This window comes from Aquarana catesbeiana, linkage group LG05, assembly GCF_042186555.1.
Source record: "Aquarana catesbeiana isolate 2022-GZ linkage group LG05, ASM4218655v1, whole genome shotgun sequence".
NCBI classification, from domain to species: domain Eukaryota; kingdom Metazoa; phylum Chordata; class Amphibia; order Anura; family Ranidae; genus Aquarana; species Aquarana catesbeiana.
Window position 1 is genome coordinate 499,765,783 of NC_133328.1, and position 22,073 is coordinate 499,787,855.

The 22,073-nt window shown below is 44.4% G+C and overlaps 1 protein-coding gene across 2 annotated transcripts in view; it reads right to left on the reverse strand.

Annotated features, from left to right (window-relative positions):
• Positions 1–22,073, reverse strand: part of PRKDC (protein kinase, DNA-activated, catalytic subunit) — a 712,087-nt gene that overhangs the window by 620,356 nt on the left and 69,658 nt on the right. For both annotated transcript variants that reach the window (XR_012244521.1, XM_073631567.1), the window contains exon 12: positions 1,653–1,817. Coding sequence is in view for 1 of the 2 variants with exons in the window: in XM_073631567.1 (XP_073487668.1) it covers positions 1,653–1,817 (165 nt within the window). In the remaining variant the exon portion in view is untranslated. The remainder of the gene's footprint in view (positions 1–1,652; positions 1,818–22,073) is intronic.

Sequence of the window (22,073 nt, forward strand, 5' to 3'; positions counted from 1 at the left end):
AAGCTAATTGATTGTTACAGGAAGCGATTGATTGCAGTTATTTTTTTCCAAGGGGTGTGCTACTAAATATTAAATTGAGGGTGCCAATAATTTTGTCCAGTCAATTTTGGAGTTTTACGTGGAATGTGTCAGATTTGGCTTTTTGTTTCTCCACTTTTTTGCGTCATACCAATACAAACAAAAGATATAAACATGAGAATGCCTACACATTTCTGGGCGAAGTGGTGCATTATCTGACAGAAATGCAGGGGTGACAATATTTTTGGCCATAACCGTAGCCCTAAAAAAAAAAAAATACATATGTTTCTAATGGTTCCCCCAAGTTAAATCCCTCTTAAAAAACAAAAAAAAAAAAAAAAAAAAAAAAACACACTTAGAGCTGCTGTATAGACTTTCAAGGTGCTCACTGCTATATCTTATAACCCAACATCATGCATTATTTTTTATATATATATATATATATATATATATATATATCTTCTAAAACAAAAACAGGAACAAAGTTCTTCTTGCTTCCATGTTATAAAGTTTTTAATAAACCCACATCATTAAAAACTATCAATAAATGGTGTATTACATGCCGTTCATACTCACTCAGTCACTATGGGATTTGTTTTTGTATTCTGCAAAAAAAAACTGGTTGATCCTGCTGTACGCTATCTCCTCCTTCTGTCCTTGTCCCCACTGCAGTTGAGGATTTTGCAGAGCACTGTTGGCAGCTAGCGCACATGCTCAGTTTTCAGTGAGTTTCTATGCTGAGTATTTCCTCCCTATCACATCTGAGCAGCCCATGTGACTACAGAGTCTAACATGTGGGCATATACACAGTGATAAATGACAGCTCACTCCCACCATCCTCCTCCATGCCCACTAACCAGCAAAACACAATGGGGTGGGATATTCCATCTTGATTGAGGGAGGCTTTATCGCCCCAATATTCTAAGACACAGGCTGGAGGGGCGTGAGACAGCTTGTGACTGGCAGAAATCCGCCCAAACCATGTTATTGCCAAAATGATTAGCTTTTAAATATATATTTGTATGACAATTAAAACAATTATTGTTTATTTTTTATTTTCACTCTATATTTATTTTTGTTTTGAAGATGTGACCAGAAGCAGAGGACTAGAAGCTCCTCCTGTCACTGTTTCCCTACAGACAAGCTGGGAAAGAGCTGGGTCATGTGACCACTGTACATCGTTCAGAAAAAAGGGTGTGCTTTGTATCACTTTAAAAAAGTCATACGAATAAAGTCTCCTAAATAGCAGCAAGATGTGATAATTTAGCTTTAGTTCCTCATTTCTTATGATCTCGTCTCGTTTCTTTGCCGGTGGTTCGGCAGCGCTGCCCATTGATCTCAATGGGCAGGGGCGCTTTTGGAGCGGTGTATTCACTGCTCCTACAGCGCTGCAAAGAAGCTGCTTGCAGGACGTTTTGTGATGCCCTGCTAGCGCAGCACCCCAGTGTGAAAGCACTCGGGCTTTCACACTGGGATTGCAGCTGAGGCTTTTTTCATGCGCTATTTTTAGCACTAAAGCACCTCATCATGGTCACTGTAATGAAAGGTTTACATGAAGAGCAGGACAGGTGATCAGAATGTGTGCTCTAGCACTAGTGAGTATGATAAAAACAGATTAGGTTGGTGTTACTTACAGCATCCATGTGAAGTAAGACACTTGCAATTGACTGAAGAAAATTTGGCAATTGGTATACATTGTCCTCTTCTGTGTCGGCCTCTGTGAGATACATTTGCTTGCAACGTTGAATAAGTTCAATGTACATAAAATCCACATCCTTTGCATTCACTGCTTTACATGGCTTTAAAAAGGCAAAAAAATATATATATTTTATTGGGGAGACAAGTGAGGGTCATTTTTGGATAACAAACTTAACCCCAAGACCCAATTTCAAGCTACATCTGGACTGAAACTTAGGGATGACACCATTACTCTACAAATATTTACCAGAAATCACTTGTTAATATACAGTAAAATATAAACAAGTTTTTTTGAAATCTAAACCTTCCGACTCAAAAACTACAACACAAAAAGACTATATGGAACAAGCATTTATTTACAAGAGATGAAATAAAAAAGATAATTAGGACTCAAACTAAATACATTTCCTGGCCTGGATGGGTTCTTGAATATAAGACATTTTCAGACCTATTGGCTCCTCGTTTAGTCTCTTTCTTTAATCGTTTGCGAGATAGCAACCATCTCAAGCAAGAAGAAAATATACTGAAGCTTTTATTGGCAAGATACCCCATGCTTAGTAAAGACTCCACAGGTCAAACAGGCTTTATTTGATACTGCCTAGCACACTAAACCCAAATTCAGATAATACAGACTCTAGTAAAAGCAGTTCATTCCAGCTGGGATTCCACAACCCATAAAAGAAATCATGTTCCCATCACTGGACTTACATAAGGCCTATGATAGTCTGTCGTAGGATTATCTATTATTATACATTCTGGAAAATTTAAGGTTTGTTTACTATTTTATACAAGTTATAGGAACCCTCCTCCACACAGACAGCACAAAGGTCGATAAAAAGGATATTAAAGTATAACTAAAGGCAAAACTTTTTTTTTTGTGTTGGATTGAGTGTAGCGGGATTAGAATGCCTGTCATTATTATTGAAAGTAAAAGAAAATCCCAAATTTTTGAGTTGTCCCAGAAAATTAATAGAGGGTAAATTTTCCAATGGGGCTACTAGTTCTGGTAACCTGGGGGTCCCCAAAGAATTCCCTTGATTTGTAGAGATTTTCTCTCACTTCCCGTCTGGTTATGGGACAGGAAGTGAAGGGAAATCTCCGAGATGGGACGCAGATGGCAAAAAAATAAATACATAAATAAATCTGATTAGGGGTCCCTACCCTCCCTTTGCTCTGTCCATAATAAAAAAAAATAAGTTTTGCCTACAGTTCTACTTGAAGTCTCAGTAACAACTATCCAGAGAGGTACCTAGCACAGATGCTCTCTATTACTGCTACTTTTGTGCTGGTGATGGAACCCCTATTGCAATAAGGTCTAACTCAGATGTTAAATTGGTCCCTTGTGGTCAATGAAAACACAAAATGTGCACTCTTTGACAATACAGCCCTCATCCACATATAGTTCTCACAAGTATCACCAGCTTACTTAAAACTATTGTCATTATTAGATCATTTGTGACTATATCGGGCCTCTTGGTTAATAAAAAAACAAATCCATAGCCCTGAATATTAGCTTGCCAACAGCGAAAAAGTTATTTTCCCATCTAATTTTTAATTAAAAATGGGCCTTTAAATCTATCCCTTACTAAGGAGATTCCATGACCCCTTCTCTGCACACATTGTTCCAAGAGAACTATCCTTCTCTATTTAAACAAATCACTTGTTCTTTTTGTATATGAAGATGTAAAAAAGTTAAGGACTGGTGCATGTTCAGAGGAAATTCAACGCGACTAAATGGGATTTTACTTTATATTCTAATTAGGGCTGTTACTGATTAAAAATTTCGTGTTCGATTAATCGTTTTTTTTTTTTTTTTTTTAATCTGATTGATTATAACGCACATACAGATCCAACTACTTTTAGCCGATCTCCATGCATTGCAAACTCTGCATTAGTCAGTGGTAAATACACTATATACAATCACCCGACACTACTTAGTTTCCACAATCCATTACTTAAATTCACAGTTCACACAAATACGTTTTAAAATCAAACTGTAGCACTGACGTAAGTAATTTTTTTTATTAAACTTTAAGAAAAACGTAGAAAGTTAGTTTAACTATTATAAAACGTATCTAGTTTATTGACTGTCAAATTTGGTTATCAAATTTGCCTACACTTAGCTCACTGAATGATCCCAGTTAACCACATCCATATTTACCATCACTGTCCAGGCTGTCTGGTGACATCACGGACATCAACGTCACCGGACTCCTCCCCCCTTCCCTTCGTTAGCAGACGGAGGCACTTGGGGAAGGGGGGAGGAGTTAATTTCCACAGCCCTAATTCTAATGTACATTCCACATACTCTCATATTGACCATGTCTTTGCATCCTTGGCAACAATTACCTTACGTACAGGCTCTAAGATTTTGGAAACGCCTAGTCTGATCACACGCCAATCTTGGTGAGCATTTCCTGCTACTGAAGTCCTACTGTTTCTTATACTTGGCATCTCAATGAATTTACACTAAGTAACCCAGCAACTTGCTTTGATATAGAGGGCTTCTCCTGAAAGAATACTTTGAGATGAACAATCTAACTCAGACTTCTCAAATGTGTAGTTGGGTGGCTCATAAAGCCACGGTGCGTGGTAAATTGATTCAGATAATGTCCAGATATAAGAAGCACTATGCAGTGGTAATTAAACAGAAAAAGGCGGATTTCTATCATTTAGTTAAAGATCATAAAAATAACCCTCAGTTGGATTTGAGTGTATGGACTGAGGCAGCTAGGTTGGAATTTAATGTATGCCTTACGACCAAGGCTGAGAAACCTTTGCGGCTAAATGTCGTTCGCAAGCAGATGAACCTGGCAAATTATTGGCTACCAAATTATCTCCTAGGCGCTCAGCTCTTCATATACCCAAATCAGGAGGCCTGATGATTTCTTTACGCAAAATCTGCAACTGGTTCTGCAGGAATTCTCAATTTTTTTTTAATGCTTATATTAACTTACGTTAGATGCGGATCAAAAAGGACTTTGATCAATTTACTGCTACCCTCCCTATTCCTACTCTTGCGTCGGCACAGAGATCTGATGGAAAAAGATGTCACGGTCCAAGAAGTACTGCAAGCTTTTAAATAAGCCCAGATGGACAAGGTTCCGGGTCCACATGAACTTACAGCCCTCTATTACAAGAAATTCTCCCATCTTCTAGCCCCCTTTTTTGACATTATACTTTAATGCGATCCATCGCGGGGGGCCCCATAGACCCGACTCGAGTAGAGCTTATAATATTCTACTCCCAAAACCACATAAGGATGCTAGCAACGTAGCCAATTACAGACCTATTTCACTCCTTAATGATTTAAAGTTGTTTACAAAAATAATGATTTGCTTTCCTTCTTGAGCCTCTACATTCATTTGGATCAGGTTGGTTTTCTACAGCTCGGACAGGCAGCTGATCAGGTGCATTGGGCCATTGATTTGATCACTTTTTATTCCTCTAGGGGCGGGAAGGGGGACAGAAGTGGGATGTTGCTTTTATTAGATATAGAAAAGGCATTCAGCTCCCTGTCCCAACTTTACCTTTTTTTGCATTCTAACTAAATGGAATTTTGGGCTGAAATATCTGGCTTCTCTTCATTCTCTGTATAGCACATCTTCTGCTCAGATTGTGTTGAGAGGCCATAAATCGGACCCATTTATAATTGCATCAGGTACCAGACAGAGCTGCCCACTTTTGCCCCTCATTTGTAATAACTATTGAGACACTGGCTATGTAACGATCCTGATATCTTGGGTGTGCTGAGTGGAGATCTCCCCCACGAGCATGCACTATTTGCGGATGACTTGTTGCTTTTCATTACTTCCCCACACATGACTTTACCAAACTTATTTCAATTATTACAGCGTTCGGGAAGATCTCAGGGTTGTTGGTCAATTGGGAAAAATCAGAGGCCATAAACCTTAACCTAACAAATTCTGTAGTGCAAAGCCTGCGGTTGCTTATTTAGTTTGCCTGGCAACAGGAAGCATTATTTTACTTGGGTATTAAGCTAACTCCTCGGATATCGACGGACAATTTACCGGGCCCTTTTTAATCAACTGCTTGTGGATGTACAGACATGGACCGATGCGGCTCTTTCTTGGATGGAAAGAATTGAGTCGGTAAAAATGCCCCTTCATATCTGGTGGATGTGCAATTAGGTTAGAAATTTCTAGGAATGTGTTCACTCTTTGATATATTCATTGATGCAGGTTAATATTAGGGATGCTTCAAATGCCAAGATAGCCATTGTTTTGAAAAAAAAAGGGACAAAACACACTTTTTTGACAAGATATGGAAGCCATGGCTTCCTTATTTACAAGTACCGGATGTGGTGGGATTAGATTTGCTCCAGGATTCTGGCCCGCCTGCGTCTCCTTTACTCCCTAGCAGAGGCCATCTGGAACGCGATCCAGCGCATCTGGCGGCTCTCAGCCAGGTCCTCGCGACCTGCCGCCATCCTAGCTGCCTTCTAAGTCCTCAGCACTCCATCCATCTACCTGCAGCTGCTCTCCCACAAAGAGGTCTCCTTTGATTTCTAGTCCTATTGCAGATGCCCTCAAAGAGCAGATCCACCAAATCAGCCACACTGATCAGGCTGCCGCCAACCTCGTCCACGCAGCCTGACGCATTTTTGGTAGGCATTGCTGACCAAGCTGGAAATGGAACCCAGGGAGGCCCAGGTGGTGGCGGCCTCATTACCGCCGGGATAGCACTGCCACAATCTTAGCAGCAATTGAGCAAAGTAAAACCTCCTTGCTTGTAAGAATAGATCGCCTCACTGTAACCTTATAAAAATCTTGACAATATAAGAGGGAGGCTGACCGAGACCGAATCTAGAATAATGGCCAATGAAGATCTCACCGCTACCGGCACCACCACCATAGCTGATTTACAAGGCACAGTGCAGGACATCATTGCTAAGTCAGATAATGCTGTGAACAGGCTAAGGTGTAATAATATCTGGGTCCTAGGTCTCCCTGAAGGGGAGGAAGGCAATTGCCCAGCAGAATTTGAAGTTTTTCAAGGTCTCACAGAAGTCTCTCCCACTTATGTGGTCAAAAGGGCCCATCAAGTGCCTACAAGTCGAGCCATTGCCAGAAATAATCCTAGACCCTTCTTGGTTCGCTTTCTCAACCACCAGATTAAGATGAGATTCTTTCAGAAGCCTGCAAACACCGCACGCTTCAACACGGAAATGCCTCAGTTCTACTTTACCCAGATTTCTCGGCTGCACTGCATAGGAAGAGAAAAATCTTCAATGATGTCCGCAGATGGCTTTGAGATAAGAATATTAAATACAGCATGCTCTACTCCAGCCGCCTTCATGACCAGCATGATGGATTGGTCCGCTTCTTTGACACTCCTGCAGATGCCGATGACTGGCGGACCACCTTGCGGTAAGAGTTGTACTCGATTCAAGGCTTCTGTCTTCTCTGTATTTGGTTCGAAAATGACATCGCAACTCCCTCTTTTTATCCTACCTGCCGGCCACAATGCCAGAGTCTCCGAACATCTTACCCCCTCTTCGAGTGGGGAAAGGACATGTTCTCTATGACCCAGTTGATCTTTGGGGGGGTTGACCTAGTCTGGGGGATTTCCCTGGATACCTCGCGGTTCCCCACTCCTGAGCTGTTTCTCCCAGTGTCTTGGATCTAAGTTTGCATTGAATTACTCCTTGGATTTACAGGGTGCATGGATCTTTTTTTTTTTTTTTTCCCCATTATCCCAATTACCATTCCTACATCATTCTCCTAGGTTAATGGAGCGACTTCATGTACAAATTTGAGTTTACTTCACACCTACCCCCCTCACTGTTTTGCCTTTCTTTAGCAGAAACGGGAGAAGTGGAACTGCCACTTTCATCTCCCTTGGAGTAACTTTGTGGAAGAAGGACTGTTAATTTGTTACGGGTATAAAACTGACTAGCTCTGTTGTTAGGGTTGCCAGTCGGTAGAGAGTTTAGTTTACTTTAGCTCATTAGGGTTTTTTTTTCATGGCAGCCAATCATCTCTTAATATCGGTCATTTGCAACTGGAGGTATACAGCTACATTTCCCTCTCACAGGGCTCTGTCTGGGGGTGTGGCGATTCCCTTTGCTGGCATTGTAACCTTCCCCCCTTGTGCTTTTTGTCTCTCAGGGTCCACTCCCCTCACTCTCAGGTTTTCCTCCTGTATACTACTTCATATCTGCACCATTATGGAACTGAAATTGGTATCTTGGAATATTAAAAAATTAAACAATAAGTTCAAGAGATCCCTTATGTTTAAAGTCTTACATAAGCCGCATATCCTTTTAGAAGAGGAAGCTCATCTCTTAGGCAATAAAATTCTGTCCTTTTGTCGAGCTTGGGTACACCAGGCATTTCACGCCAACTACTCAAGCTATGCCAGGGGAGTTGCTATACTTCTAAACAAGTCCTTAACATATAAAAAGGTACTGCATTGTGTGTTCGTATGCGAGAGGCAGATCTCATATTGGTTTTAGAACTTGGTAATGTTACATATGTGTTGGGTAATACACATATATTACTTCCCATTTTTCTCCTGGAATACTCTACAATATGCAGGAAAAATTGGCAACCCTACAGGTAACTAGAGTCATTTGGGCTGGGGATTTAAATTCCGTGCTACAGGTAGACTTTGAATCCTCTAACCCATTGAGAACCCCCAATTTGGATCTGGGATCCTGGGCCTGGACATTTAATCTTACGGAACTATTGAGATTTAGGTTTCCTCGACAACGTTTTTAATTCACACTCTGCATCCCATAAATCAGGTTCCCGCATAGATCTGGCTTTTGGCAGTCAGCTGGTTTTACCATCTGTAAGGGCAAGGAAGGTATTTCACACCACTCCCCGCCAGAGGTTATCTTAGTAGTGCGAAATAAGTCTCTGGGATGTTGGTGCCTCGATCTGAAATGGCTCCACAATGAGAAGGTGCAGGTACTGATGTCGGATTCAGCTTTTCAATATTAGGAAACGACTGAGCATTCTGCGTCCTCCCAATGTGTGTGGGATGCTTTCAAAAGCATATACCCATGGGCAATAGATTTCCACCAATAAATCTGCCATAGTTGACCATAACGCACAACAAACTGTGCTTGAGCAAGCTGAATCAGAAACGACCGTTGTTTTCACATCCTCCCCTACCGGGGATAACTATTCTCGCCTAGCTCAGGCCCGTAGAGATTTGGAACTCCACCTTACATCACTTACACATACAGCTGCGGCTTTACAAGCCGGGAAACTGTTGGAAGATAAAAATGGCAGGTTACTGGCCAATCTAGTTGCAGATTCTAAACAACTGACAGTTGATACTGATTACAGACACTAGGGAATCTTCTGCTGAACCCTCTGATATCCTCCAGGAGCTTCAACGTTTTTTTCAATCTCTTTATCAGCCAAATCATTCCCCAGATGCCTCAGCTTTTTTGGATACTCTGTGGGGTCTCTCCTTGCTGTCCTTTTCAGAGAATGAGGGAGCTGTCTGTTTGAGATAGAAACACATGATTACGTACCTGATGTGAGACTAAAGTAGTGGGGAGGCCTCCCTTGCACCTCGGGTCCTTGAAGCCTCTGGAGAAGGAGAAAGAGACTTGGTGGCACGGGTGCGGACCACCATACAAGTCTTAGTCCGAGATCCGAGCCGAGGTCAAGTCAAGTTTGTCAAAGAAGTATAAAAGGGTTAATCAGAAGAATGGTCGAGATCCAAGCTGGGTCGGTTCCAATCTGGCAGCTGAATACAAAAAGGACAAAAGTAGAATGGTCAAGGTACAAATCCGAGGTCAATGGTAAGCAGCAATCAAGAGTAGTCAAATAGGTTTCCAGGTCAAAACAAGTTCAGACAGATCACATACTAGCACTGGAAGAAGGGGGGACGAAAGATAATCCAGTGTCTGGGCTTATATAGGGAAGTATGAGGTCACTTCCTGTGCGCCTCCTGGGCATTTTCCCACCTTTTTCCATCAGGTTGAGGTCACTTCCTGTGCGCCTCCTGGGCAGTTTCACGCTTTTTTCCATCAGGTTGAGGTCACCTCCTGTGCGCCTCCTGGGCATTTTCCTGCCTTTTTCCATCAGGTCTTCTGCGCAGGTGCGAGTTGGTGCACTGAGGCGTCTTTGGCGCATGCTCAGTTGGCACAGATTTCCTCTTGCGGCAACGCGCCATTGGTGCATGCGTAGTAAGCCCTGGACTCTTACAGAGCCGCCCCCCCCCCCCCCCGAAAGGGGCGGCCTCCGAAGCTCGCTGAAAGAACCGCCGGAGAAGATCTGGAGCATGGATATGCGAATCGGGTTCCCAGGAAATCTCTTCAGGGCCGTAACCCCTTCACTGTACCAGAAATTGGTGTCCGCAGCCCCTTCTACGGCAGTCCAGGATGGCCTCCACCTCATGCTACTCAATCCCTTTAATCATAGAGGGAGGCAGAGGACGGGCCCCACAATCCTCAAAGGGGTTCAGGGCCACAGGGTTCAGGGCCACGGGCTTCAGGAGGGAGGCATGGAAGACAGGGTGGATCCGGTAGGTTGAGGGCAAATTGAGTTTGTAGACAACAGGGTTGAATCGGGACAGGACAGGGAAGAGCCCAATAAACTTGGGGCCCAATTTCTTGGAAGGGATAGGCCAAATTCAAATGCCTGTTAGACAGCCAAACCTTGTCTCCCGGTTGAAGATCCAGGTCCCCCAGCCACCTTCGATCATAGATGGTCTTGTAATCCAGCTGTGCCTTGGCCATGGTATCCTTTGGGAGCTCCAAGTTGTTGTGTAGAAACTTCACTGTGTTCCAGACAGCCGGGACCTAAGCGAAAGCAGGTAGGACAGGGGAAAAAGAAGGGCGATACCCCAGGTTGGCGTAGAATGGCGATTGCTTAGTGGTAGAATGTATTGCGTTGTTGTATGAAAATTCTGCGAAAGTAGGGATGCCCAATTGCCTTGGACAAAGGTTGAGAAACAACGAAAGTACTGTTCAAGAGTTTGGTTTATGCGTTCCATTTGTCTATTGGTCTGAGGGCGGTAGGCCAAAGAGTAGTGGTTCTTGATGTCTACAGCAAGACAGAGCTCCTTCCAGAATTTAGCGGTAAATTGGACCCCACGATCCGATTCAATATTGCTGGGGACCCCATGAAGGCGTATGATCTCCTTGATAAAAGCCTGAGCTGTTTCTGGGGTGGAAGGAGTGCCAATTATAAGAATAAAATGAGCCATTTTTGTAAGGCCCTCCACAACAACAAATATGGATGTAAACCCATCAGGAGGGTGGTAGGTCCACTATGGAATCCATGCTGATCTGTTCAGGTAGGGGGCGCAGGAGCCCCCATGATTTATTCTTTTCTGTTTTGCTATGATTGCATACCCGGCAGGAATTGACGTAAGCGCGGCAGTCTGCTTGAGGGTAGGCCACCAAAAGGTTCACAAAAGCAGATTGGTGGTTTTGGTCTCCCCGAAATGCCCTCCCAACTTGTTGTCATGGCAGAGTTTGAGCACAGGAACTCTCAGTTGAAGGGGGCACAAACACAGCATGGTCATGGAAGAAAAGTCCGTCCTTTTCTTGTAGATGTTCTCCTGAGGGCAGTTGGTCTAGAGAGGAGGCCAGTTTAATCCTGGACAAGAGGTCATACGTAAGTAGGAAGAAATTATAGGCAGGGAGTATCGCGCAGGGAGTATCGCGACCGTTGTTGGCGAGTTAACTGATGTGGGATACATGCGGGATAGAGCATCAGGTTTACAATTCTTGGATCCCGGATGGTACATGATATGAATTTGAAATCAGGTGAAGAAGAGAGCCCATCTGGCTTGTCTAGGTCTGAGACGTTTAGCTGTACGGAGGTATTCCAAATTCCTATGATCATAAGTATAGGGTGCGAAGCTCCTAACAAATATCGCCGTTCTTCCAGGGCTAGTTTAATAGCAAGGAGTTCCCGGTCCCCTACATCATAGTTCCTTTCGGCTGGGGACAACTTCCTGGAAAAGAAGGCAACAGAATGCAACATGGCTGTGGTTTCGTGGCGCTGAGAAAGGACTGCCCCAACCGCAATCTCTGAGGCATCGACCTCCAACACGTAAGGCAGGGCTGGGTCATGATTACGAAGGACCAGGGCAGAGGTGAATTGCTTCTGGGGTTTGTCGAAAGCCATTTGTGCTGAGGGGGACCACAAAAAAAAACACTGTTTTGCTTGGTGAGTTGTGCGATAGGTGAAATTATTGATGAGAAGCCTTTGATGAATCTTCTATAAAAATTGGCCAATCCCACAAACCTCTGGACGCTCTTACGGTCCGAGGGTACTGGCCATTCAAGAACTGCAGTTACCTTCCATGGATATGCCAGAAGTTGAAATAACGAGGCCAAGGAATTGTATGGTATCTTTCTCAAACTCACATTTTTCAAGCTTGGCGTAGAGTTTATGGGCTCGGAGGCAAAAAAGGACCTTTCGCATGTGGATGTGATGTGCCTCGAGGGAAGGTAAAAAAAAATAAGGATGTCATCTAAGTACACTATCATGTAGAGGTCAAGAAAATCCCGAAAGATGTCGTTCACCAAGTGTTGGAAAGTTGCTGGGGCGTTACAAAACCCAAATGGCATGATCAGATACTCAAAATGGCCAAACCTAGTACAAAAGGCCATTTTCCATTCCTTGCCCTCTCTGATCCGTATTAAATTGTAGGCCCCCCGTAGGTCCAATTTTGAGAGGACCTTGGTGGTGCAGAACCTCTGAACGAGCTCAGGGACTAGAGGCAATGGGTATGGATTCTTGATTGTGATACTGTTCAATTCTCTGTAGGTGATACATGGTCTTAAAGAATGGTCCTTGTTTTCCACAAAAAAAAAAAATAAGGAAAGAGTCCAGCGCCAGCAGGAGAGGTAGAGGGCCGGATGAGCCCTTTCCTAAGATTGTCATCAATGTATTTTCAGAGAACTTCTAATTCAGGCTCAGAGTGGGAAGATTCCCCCAAATGGTATTGCAGAACCAGGAAGAAGCTCAATGGGGCAATCATACAGCCGGTGAGGCGGTAGGGATTCAGCCTCCTTCTTGTTGAAGACGTCCAGGAAGTCTCTGTAAACCTGGAGGAGAAGAGTGTTGTAATCTGTGGAAAGGGGTTGAACCGTCAAACAAGCTCGTTGTGGGAAACAGTGGTGTAAGCAATAGGGTGAGCCAAAAGACATAACTTCAGTGGACCAATCAATCTGTGGCCGGTGCTGTCGAAGCCACGGTAACCCCAAAATAACTGGAAAAAAATGGGGGAAGAAATCACGTCCAGCCGAAGATATTCCTGATGATCTGCTTCGGTGGTGGCCAATATGAGGGTGGTCTCATGGGTTATAGGACCTGAGGTTGGTATGGAGCCATCTGCCAGATGAACGGTAAACGGCTGGGGTTTCTTGCATAGTGGGATTCCATACTTTTTGGAGAAGTGGATGTCAAACCAGCTGCAAGCCCCAGAGTCGATAATGGCTGCTACTCAGATAATCCTTCCCGGTATCTGCAAAGAGAAGCAGAGAGTGAGATGTGAGGATTTAACAACGTACGGCGAAACAGATGAGGGTTCGATCCACTTACTCGACCCAATGGGACATCCCTGAAGAAAGTGACCCGCTCCACCACAATACAGGCATAGATTGTTCAGGCGACTGCGTTGTTGCACTTTGGGTGTGAGGGGTGCACGAACTAAGCCGAGTTGCACTGGTTCTGCATCATGAACTGGGGTTGATGTGTGGGTCTCAGGGGTTCTCAGGTGTGGAGCCATGGGTACTCGTGGGAGCATCCATGTATGACAGGCCATACCGATCGTTCCCTGCGACATTCTCCGAGTCTGCAATCAAGCTGGATGTCAAACTGAATTGTAGGTTCCAATGTATCAGATAGCCCCACTCTTGCTAATTCGTCTTTGAGGGGCTCAGCAAAACTGATGGCGCAAGGCAGTGTCGTTCCATGCAGTGTCTGCAGCCCAATTGCGGAATTCTGTTACGTAGTCCTCAACAGGGCGTTTCCCCTGTTGTAGAGAGATCAACACTGTTTCAGCCATGGTGGTTCATTGTGGGTCATCATAGAGCATTGCCATGGCATCGAAGAAAGATGACAGTGAGTGCAGTATAGGATTCTCCCTTTCCAATAGCTGATGGACCCATACCTGAAGTTCTTCTGTAAGTAAGGCTACTACGAACCGGACCTTTGTATCCTCTGAAGAGAGGTCCTAGGCTGTAAGGTAAAGTATAGCCGACAGGCGTTCATGAAAGCCCGGAACTTGTGGCAAACACCTGAATAGCATTCCGGCATAGGAACCCATGGTTCAGGAGATGGAGTAGAGATGGGCTGCTCCATAACCCTAACAGGTGGTTCCACAGGGCTCAGAACTGAGATAATGGCCACTGCAGTCAGCCGACCTTTCAGTTGAAAGTACCCCTTGTATGGACATCAGGGACTGAGACAGAGGCCACTTGTTGGCACAGGGCCTCGAAGGCAGAAGCACTCCCTTCAGTCTCAGACATGGCTGGATTATTCTGTCACGAGTGCCACGTACCTGATGTGAGACTGAAGTAGTGGGGAGGCCTCCCTTGCACCTCGGGTCCTTGAAGCCTCTGGAGATGGAGACAGACTTGGTGGACACAGAGTGGCACGGGTGCCAGGGGTGCGGAGCACCGTACAAGCCTTAGTCCGAGATCTGAGCCGAGGTCAAGTCCAGTTTGGCAATGAAGTATAAGAAAGTTAATCAGAAGAAGAATGGTCAAGATCCAAGCCGAGGTCGGTTCCAATCTGGCAGCTGAGCACAAAAGGGACAAAGAAGTAGAATGGTCAAGGTACAAATCGGAGGTCAATGGCAAACAGACAATCAAAAGTAGTCAAATAGGTTTCCAGGTCACCACAAGTTCAGACAGATCACAAACTAGCACAGGAACAAGGGGGGACTGAAGATAATTCAGCAATTTGGCAGTGTCTGGGCTTATATAGGGAAGAATGAGGTCACTTCCTGTGCGTCTCCTGGGCATTTTCCCGCCTTTTTCCATCAGGTCTTCTGCACAGGTGCGGGTTGGCGCACTGAAGCGTCATTGGCGCATGCTCAGTTGGCACGGATTTCCTCTTGCACCAACACGCCATTGGTGCATGCATAGTAAGCCCTGGACTCTTACACACAAGTTAGTTCCTTTCCTCCTAACAAAACCCCCAAGGCCTGACAGTTTGCCAGGGAAATGGTTTAAACTCCATGCTAATGATTTGGCTCAGAGACTCTACAGAGTGTTCATCGATAGCTATAAATCTCAGGCTCTTCCCCCTCCATGTATCAAGCCCATATTATTCTTTTACCCAAACTGGGAAAAGATCCTATACTATGTGCCTCCTACAGACCTATTTCTCTTCTAAATTTTGATTTTAAGGTTTTGACCAAAGTCTTGGCTACAAGGTTAATGAAGGTTAATGAAGGTTAATGAAGGTTAATGAAGCGGCTATGTAGGGTCTTAACACATTTGCAACTTCCTTCGAATGAGTCCTAGTCCTGTTGGATGTTGTGGCAAAGGCGTTTGACTCGGTCGATTGGTTTTACATGTCCTCTGTGCTAGAGGTGATGGGTTTTGGGCCACGCTTCCCTACCTGGAATAACATATTGTATAAGACCCCTGCCACCCTGATCAAATTGGAAGGTTTGTTGTTAGAATCGTTTCTTATTAGTAATTAGTAGGGGAACAAGACAGGGGTGCCTGTTGTCCCCGACGCTATTTGCACTCAAGATGGAACCCATCTTCCAGGCTATACGCAAGGCTCTCCTTATTAAAAGGTATTCAGGTAGGCCCCATTACAGAAAAAAAGTGGCGTTATACGCAGATGATCTAGACCTCTCTCTCTCAATGACCCGGGTCTCTCCCTTAAGGAGGACCTAGCCCTAATATCCTCCCTTTCTCCCAAAAATAGACTGAAAGTTAATTGGGACAAATCCAAAATAGTGTTCACTGATACAGAATAGAGCTGCACGATTCTGGCCAAAATGAGAATCACAATTTTTTTGCTTGGAAAAAAAAGATCACAATTCTCTCGACGTAAAATCTTTCACATTATACAAAAAATTGGGCCAACTTCACTGGTTAGTTTTTTTTTAATTCATTAAAGTTTTTTTTTTTTTTAAATTTGCATTTGAAAGACCGCTGCACAAATACAGTGCGACATAAAATATTGCAACAACCACCATTTTATTCTCTAGGGTCTCTACTAAAAAAAAAATATATATATATATATATATATATATATATATATATATATATATATAATGTCTGGGGGTTCCAAGTAATTTTCCAAAAAAAAAAAAAAAAAAAAAATGATTTTAACTTGAAACCTACAAAATGTCAAAAAAAACAAGTTAGACTTACCGGTAACTTGTTTTTCCAGAAGTCTTTCAGGACAGCACCTGAGAGATCGTGACTCCTCCCACCGGACCATAGGAAACACCTTCTTCCTCCAGAACTTTAAAGGGAGGCGCCTCCCTACCATACCTCAGTTGTAGAAGAGAACCTCCGGCCCCAGCTGGAACACGAACACATACAATAGTCATAGCATAGTATATTAAATACAATAGGGCGGGATGTTGCTGTCCTGAAAGACTTCTGGAAAACAAGTTACCAGTAAGTCTAACTTGGTTTTTCCCAAGGTGTCTTTCAGGACAGCACCTGAGAGGATAACAGAGATTTACCTCCTTAGGGCGGGACAACAGCTTGCAGGACCTTTCTGCCAAACGCCTGATAACTAGCAGATGTGAGGTCCAGCCTGTAATGTTTCACAAATGTGTGAAAACTTGACCATGTTGCCGCCTTGCAAATTTGTTCAGGGGTGGCACCAGCTCTCTCAGCCCAAGTGGCCGCTAGTGCTCTGGTTGAGTGTGCACAAATTCCTGCTGGTGGAGACACACCTACATGCGAATAAGCCTCTGAAATGGATAGTTTCAGCCATCTTGCTAAAGAAACCTTAGAAGCCTGGCAACCTATTCTGTTAACTGAAACTAGCACAAATAGTGAATCTGAATGTCTAAAGAGCTTTGTTCTTTCCAAGTAACACAACAAAGTCCTCCTGACATCCAACATGTGGAAACAAGTCTCCTTCTCCCCTGCTGGGTTAGGGCAGAAGGTTGGAAGTACAATGACTAGAGCACAATTCTGCACTGAAGCTACCTTAGGACAGACCAGAAATTCTTACCCAAGTATAACTCTATCTGGAAAAATAGACAAACAAGGTTCCTTAATTGATAAAGCGTTCAGCTCATAGATCCTGTGCGTAGAGACAATGACAATCAGAAACACGGTCTTAAAAGTGAAATATCTGAGAGGCATTTCTTCCAAAGGGACTCTTTGTTAGAGACTACAGGACTACCGACAGATCCCATTTAGGAAAAATCTGATTACCAACGGATTCGAGGCCACAGATTTTTCCAAGAACACAGCTAGCACAGCAACCTGCACCTTCAGGGTACTAACTGCTAGCCCCTTGTCAGCTCCAACTTGTAAGAATTCTAGAATGGTAACAAGACTCCCTGGATCCTGGGCAGATGAATTACAAAATGTATTATAAACCTTCCAGACCTTGGAATAATAAATGTCCCTAATCACCTTTTTCCTACTTGATATTAGTGTTGAAATCAACCGGCTCGAAAACCCCTTGCTTTTTAGGAGCTGCTCTTCAAATACCAAGCTGAGAGCGCCAAAGTGGCTACCTCTGGATGACTTACAGGGCCTTGTAACAGTAAATCATGCCTGAGGGGCAGATGCCAATAAGGCTTGACCGCCATTCTCAGAACAGTTGAAAACCAGGCCCTTCTCGACCAAAAGGGCATGATTAGGACGACTGGTACCATTTCCTTCTGAATTTTCCCTAATATTAACGGAATTAACTGGAAAGCGTAGCAAAGATGGAATTTCCATGGATACGCCAAAGCATCTGTCCCTAGTGATCCGTCGTGACTGTTTAGGGAAAAAAAGATTGAGGAACCAGGGCATTCTCCTTTGAGGCGAACAGGTCCATCTCTGGCAGCCCCTATTTTTCGGCAATCATGGCGAAAACCTCTGGGTTCAGAGACCATTCTACTTCCTGAATGGGGTTCCTGCTCAGGAATTCCTCCTCCCTGTTCAGAGACCCCTTTAGGTGGACTGCTGATAGAGACAGCAAGCCCTTCTGCCCACCAAAGAATGTTCATGGCTAGTACCTGCAGCAACTTGCTCCTTGTACCTCCCTGCCTGTTTATTTAAGCCACAGCAGTGGCATTGTCTGTTAGTATCTGAACATGCTGAGTTTGAAGATCCTGTGCAAATGACTTCAGAGTCAAGTCGATCGCCTTGAGCTCTCTCCAGTTTGAGGACCTTGTTGCCTCTTTCCTGGACCAGTTTCCCTGAGTGAAACTCTTTCCTAGGTGGGCCCCCCAACCCCAGGAACTGGCATCAGTTGTCAGTCTTCTCTCGACCGGAAAAGTCCAAACTAACCCTTCTGATAGGATATCCTGCCTTTTCCATCACCATAGTGACCTCTTCACCTGAGTTGGAACCTTTACCTCTGATTCTAGGGATTCCAAATTGTGATCCCAAGATCTCAAAAGAAAAACCTGCAGACGTCTGAAGTGTAGCCTTGCCCACTTAACAGTCGGCATTGATGAAGTCAGTACACCCAAAGCTGACATGACTCGTCTTACCATCAGATGCTGGTTGGTCTGCAGTAAAGACACTGTATCGTGAATTTTTTCCTTCTCCTCTGAAGAAAGATCTTTTGATCTACAGAATGTACGGACTTCATGTAAGTACTTAGGGTGCTCCCCACCCTTGCTTGCTTGTCACGTTTAATTACCAGTAGACTCACCATAGATTTCATTTATGCTTCAGATGTCCCCTGAACACCTGCCCCTGATAAGTGTCTTTCACACGAAACGCATCGGGCATATTGGATCTAGACATATATGTCTACAACACACTTTCAATCCAGAACATCTCTCATTATTCCATCAACATGTTTACTGCTTTCATCTGTATTCCCTCCATCGGTGTTGCTATATTTTACATGTGTATATATATGAAATGTTTGTATGAATTATCCATCAAATGACACCACAATGTGACGCCAAGTTTGATACTTTGTCGCTTATTGCATATGCACATACAGTACATATGTGTTTGCAATTCACTATGAAATGATGTTCACTATAATGTCTTTCTTAATGAGATTTCTTTTTTGACTGGGTTTTTATGCATCTCATTTTTTCAATAAACATGTACATTTATTTTAGTTTACTTCACCTTGTCCATGACCTCATTTAAAGTCCCGCCATGTCCAACAATTTTGAGCATTGTCTACAGGACAAGTCAGACTTTTATTTACGGAGGAAATGGCGGCATCAACAGCCGGTATCCCCCACATTTTTATAAACTTTTCTTCCATAGGATAAAGTGTTGAAAACTTTTTTGGTGGAAAAAAACGTTTATCTGGGTGATCCCACTCAGAATAAAGGAGCTTTTCAAGTAAATTATGAACAGGAAAAGCATGTGTTGTTTGAGGAGGCTTCAGTGACCCCAAAGAAGAAGAGGGTTCTTTAACTGATTCAGATATGGGTACTTTAAATGTGGAGCGGACCAATCCAGCAAGGATCTGTACTAAGACTTTCTCATCCTGAGAAGCCGAAGGAGGGCTCTTCTCCACTTGATTCCTCAGAGGAGGAATCATCAGTCCCATCCCGATCCTCTGAAAGGGATTCTTCTCCTTTATCCCAGAGCTTATCCCAGAGGTCCTGGGTAACAGAGGAAGACCTAGTGCGTTTTCTTCCACTGAGTGAAGACGCAATTACGGCCATTAATCTTTCCTCTAAACCATTAATGGTTGAGGAAAAAACCTCCTGTGTAATGTATACAGGGGCTGAAGTGCCAGAAGCAGATGCAGCACCTGACCCCAACGGCTCTCCCTGGCTAGCCGTCCCTGGCCCTTCAGGGGGGGGAAGGTGCTGCAGAAAGGGGGTCCTCAGAGCCTGAGGGAGATCCCCTAGAGCCTCTGATTCTTGGGGTATTTGTACTTCTACCCATAGTGCAAAGCAACAAGGTGGAGGTATCACAAAAAAATGAAACACTGACTGCTGAGCGATGTAGTCCAGCAACAGCCTTGCTACCAATGCCCAGTCTTGTGTTTCTTAGTAAATGCTGCCTAGGAGAATGCCTGTGTCCCACCTTGTATGAGACCGTCAGCTCTGTGTCCCTCCATAGGCTGTGTGCACCTGCAAAGTGTGCTTCTTAAAGCCTTGCAGCCAGCGATGTGGGCGTCCAGGCACGCTGGACGTCGCGCTGACGCGCCGCCCCCCCCCCCCCTCCTCTGACCACCCCCCTCGTTTTTTCAAAACGTGCGCTTCCCGCGCGAGCTGACCCTCCGGGACAAGCATGGAGGGGGGGGGGTGGAGGAGGAAGGAGAGAGGCCGGCAGTGATGGGGCCTGCACATGGCAATGGCGGCGGTGGCGGTGACAGTGCGGTATACTACCGCCTCACAGACCACTTGCGGCCCCCCCTATTTTTGGGGGGAATATCCCAGAGGAGAGCCCCCCATCCTACCTGGAGCTCGGCTGGAAAAGCTGTGCAGCGTGAACATCGAGACAGACAATCAAGCATGAGAAGGTATGTGCTCTTGGCAGCCCCCCCGGTGGTGACAATAGGCATAGCATGCATTTACTTAAAGGAGAAACCTACTAGAATTAAAAAATTCTGTGGAATCTCCCTTACCTTATCCAGCTGCAGGGTTCTGTTATACAGACCCAATCTTCACCTCTCACGGTGGGCTCCGTTCGGAAAACCTTCAGAGACTGGGGCCCCCTACGGATAGGGGGATCCGCAGTTCTGGGCCTGTAAAACACCCAGCCAGAAATAAGGCTAGAAAACCAAATTCTGAAATGCGGGGTGCAGCTCTCTAAAAAGAGGAAGCGTTACAGGTAAAACCTCGTTTCTTTGGACACGAGGCCCGGGTACCATCCAATTCGGCCTGGAAAAGACACTTTGAAATGGATCCAGTTCGCCTGGCTTGCCCCAGTATAGGACATAGGATATATCCTTTGGAGCTCAGCACAGGACATCTTTACACGTCCAACACCTAAGACACTGGCGAAAAAACTGAGGTATCCCTGTAAGGGGAGGGATTATATAGGGGGTTGAACTTCCTGTTTAGGGTGTGACCAGTGTCCAATCACCTAGTGATACCCTATATAACACATCAGTAATTACTGAGGCTCTGTGTCCCGTGATGTACGAGAAAGAAAAAAGGGTTTTCTCTCTGGATCCTGCCATTCCTTAGCAATGGCGTCAGAAATGACCGAATGGACCAGGAATGTTCGCCCCTTAGGTTCGTTTAACCCTGCATACATGCGGTCATGAAGAGATAATTCCTTCTTTTCCTGACTTACAGTGGGGACGGAAAGTATTCAGACCCCCTTACATTTTTCACTCTGTTATATTGCAGCCATTTACTAAAATCATTTAAGTTCATTTTTTTTCCTCATTAATGTACACACAGCACCCCATTTTGACAGAAAAACAGAATTGTTGACATTTTTGCAGATTTATTAAAAAAGAAAAACTGAAATATCACACGGTCCCAAGTATTCAGACCCTTTGCTCAGTATTTAGTAGAAGCACCCTTTTGATCTAATACAGCCATGAGTCTTTTTGGGAAAGATGCAACAAGTTTTTCACACCTGGATTTGGGAACCCTCTGCCATTCCTCCTTGCAGATCTTCTCCAGTTCTGTCAGATTGGATGGTAAACGTTGGTGGAAAGCCATATTAATTCTCTCCAGAGATGCTCAATTGGGTTTAAGTCAGGGCTCTGGCTGGGCTATTCAAAAACATCACGGAGTTATTGTGAAGCCACTCCATTATTTTAGCTGTGTGCTTAGGGTCATTGTCTTGTTGGAAGGTAAACCTTCGGCCCAGTCTGAGGTCCTGAGCAGTCTGGAGAAGAAGGTTTTCGTCCAGGATATCCCTGCTCTTGGCCGCATTCATCTTTCCCTCGATTGCAACCAGTCGTCCTGTACCTGCAGATGAAAAACACACCCGCAGCATGATGCTGTCACCACCATGCTTCACTGTTGGGACTGTATTGGACAGGTGATGAGCGGTGCCTGGTTTTCTCCACACATACCACTTAGAATTAAGGCCAAAAAGTTGTATCTTGGTCTCATCAGACCAGAGAATCTTATTTCTCACCATCTTGGAGTCCTTCAGGTGTTTTTTTTTAGCAAACTCCATGCAGGCTTTCATGTGTCTTGCACTGAGGACAGGCACCCATCGGGCCACTCTGCCATAAAGCCCCGACTGGTGGAGGGCTGCAGTGATGGTTGACTTTCTACAACTTTCTCCCATCTCCTGACTGCATCTCTGGAGC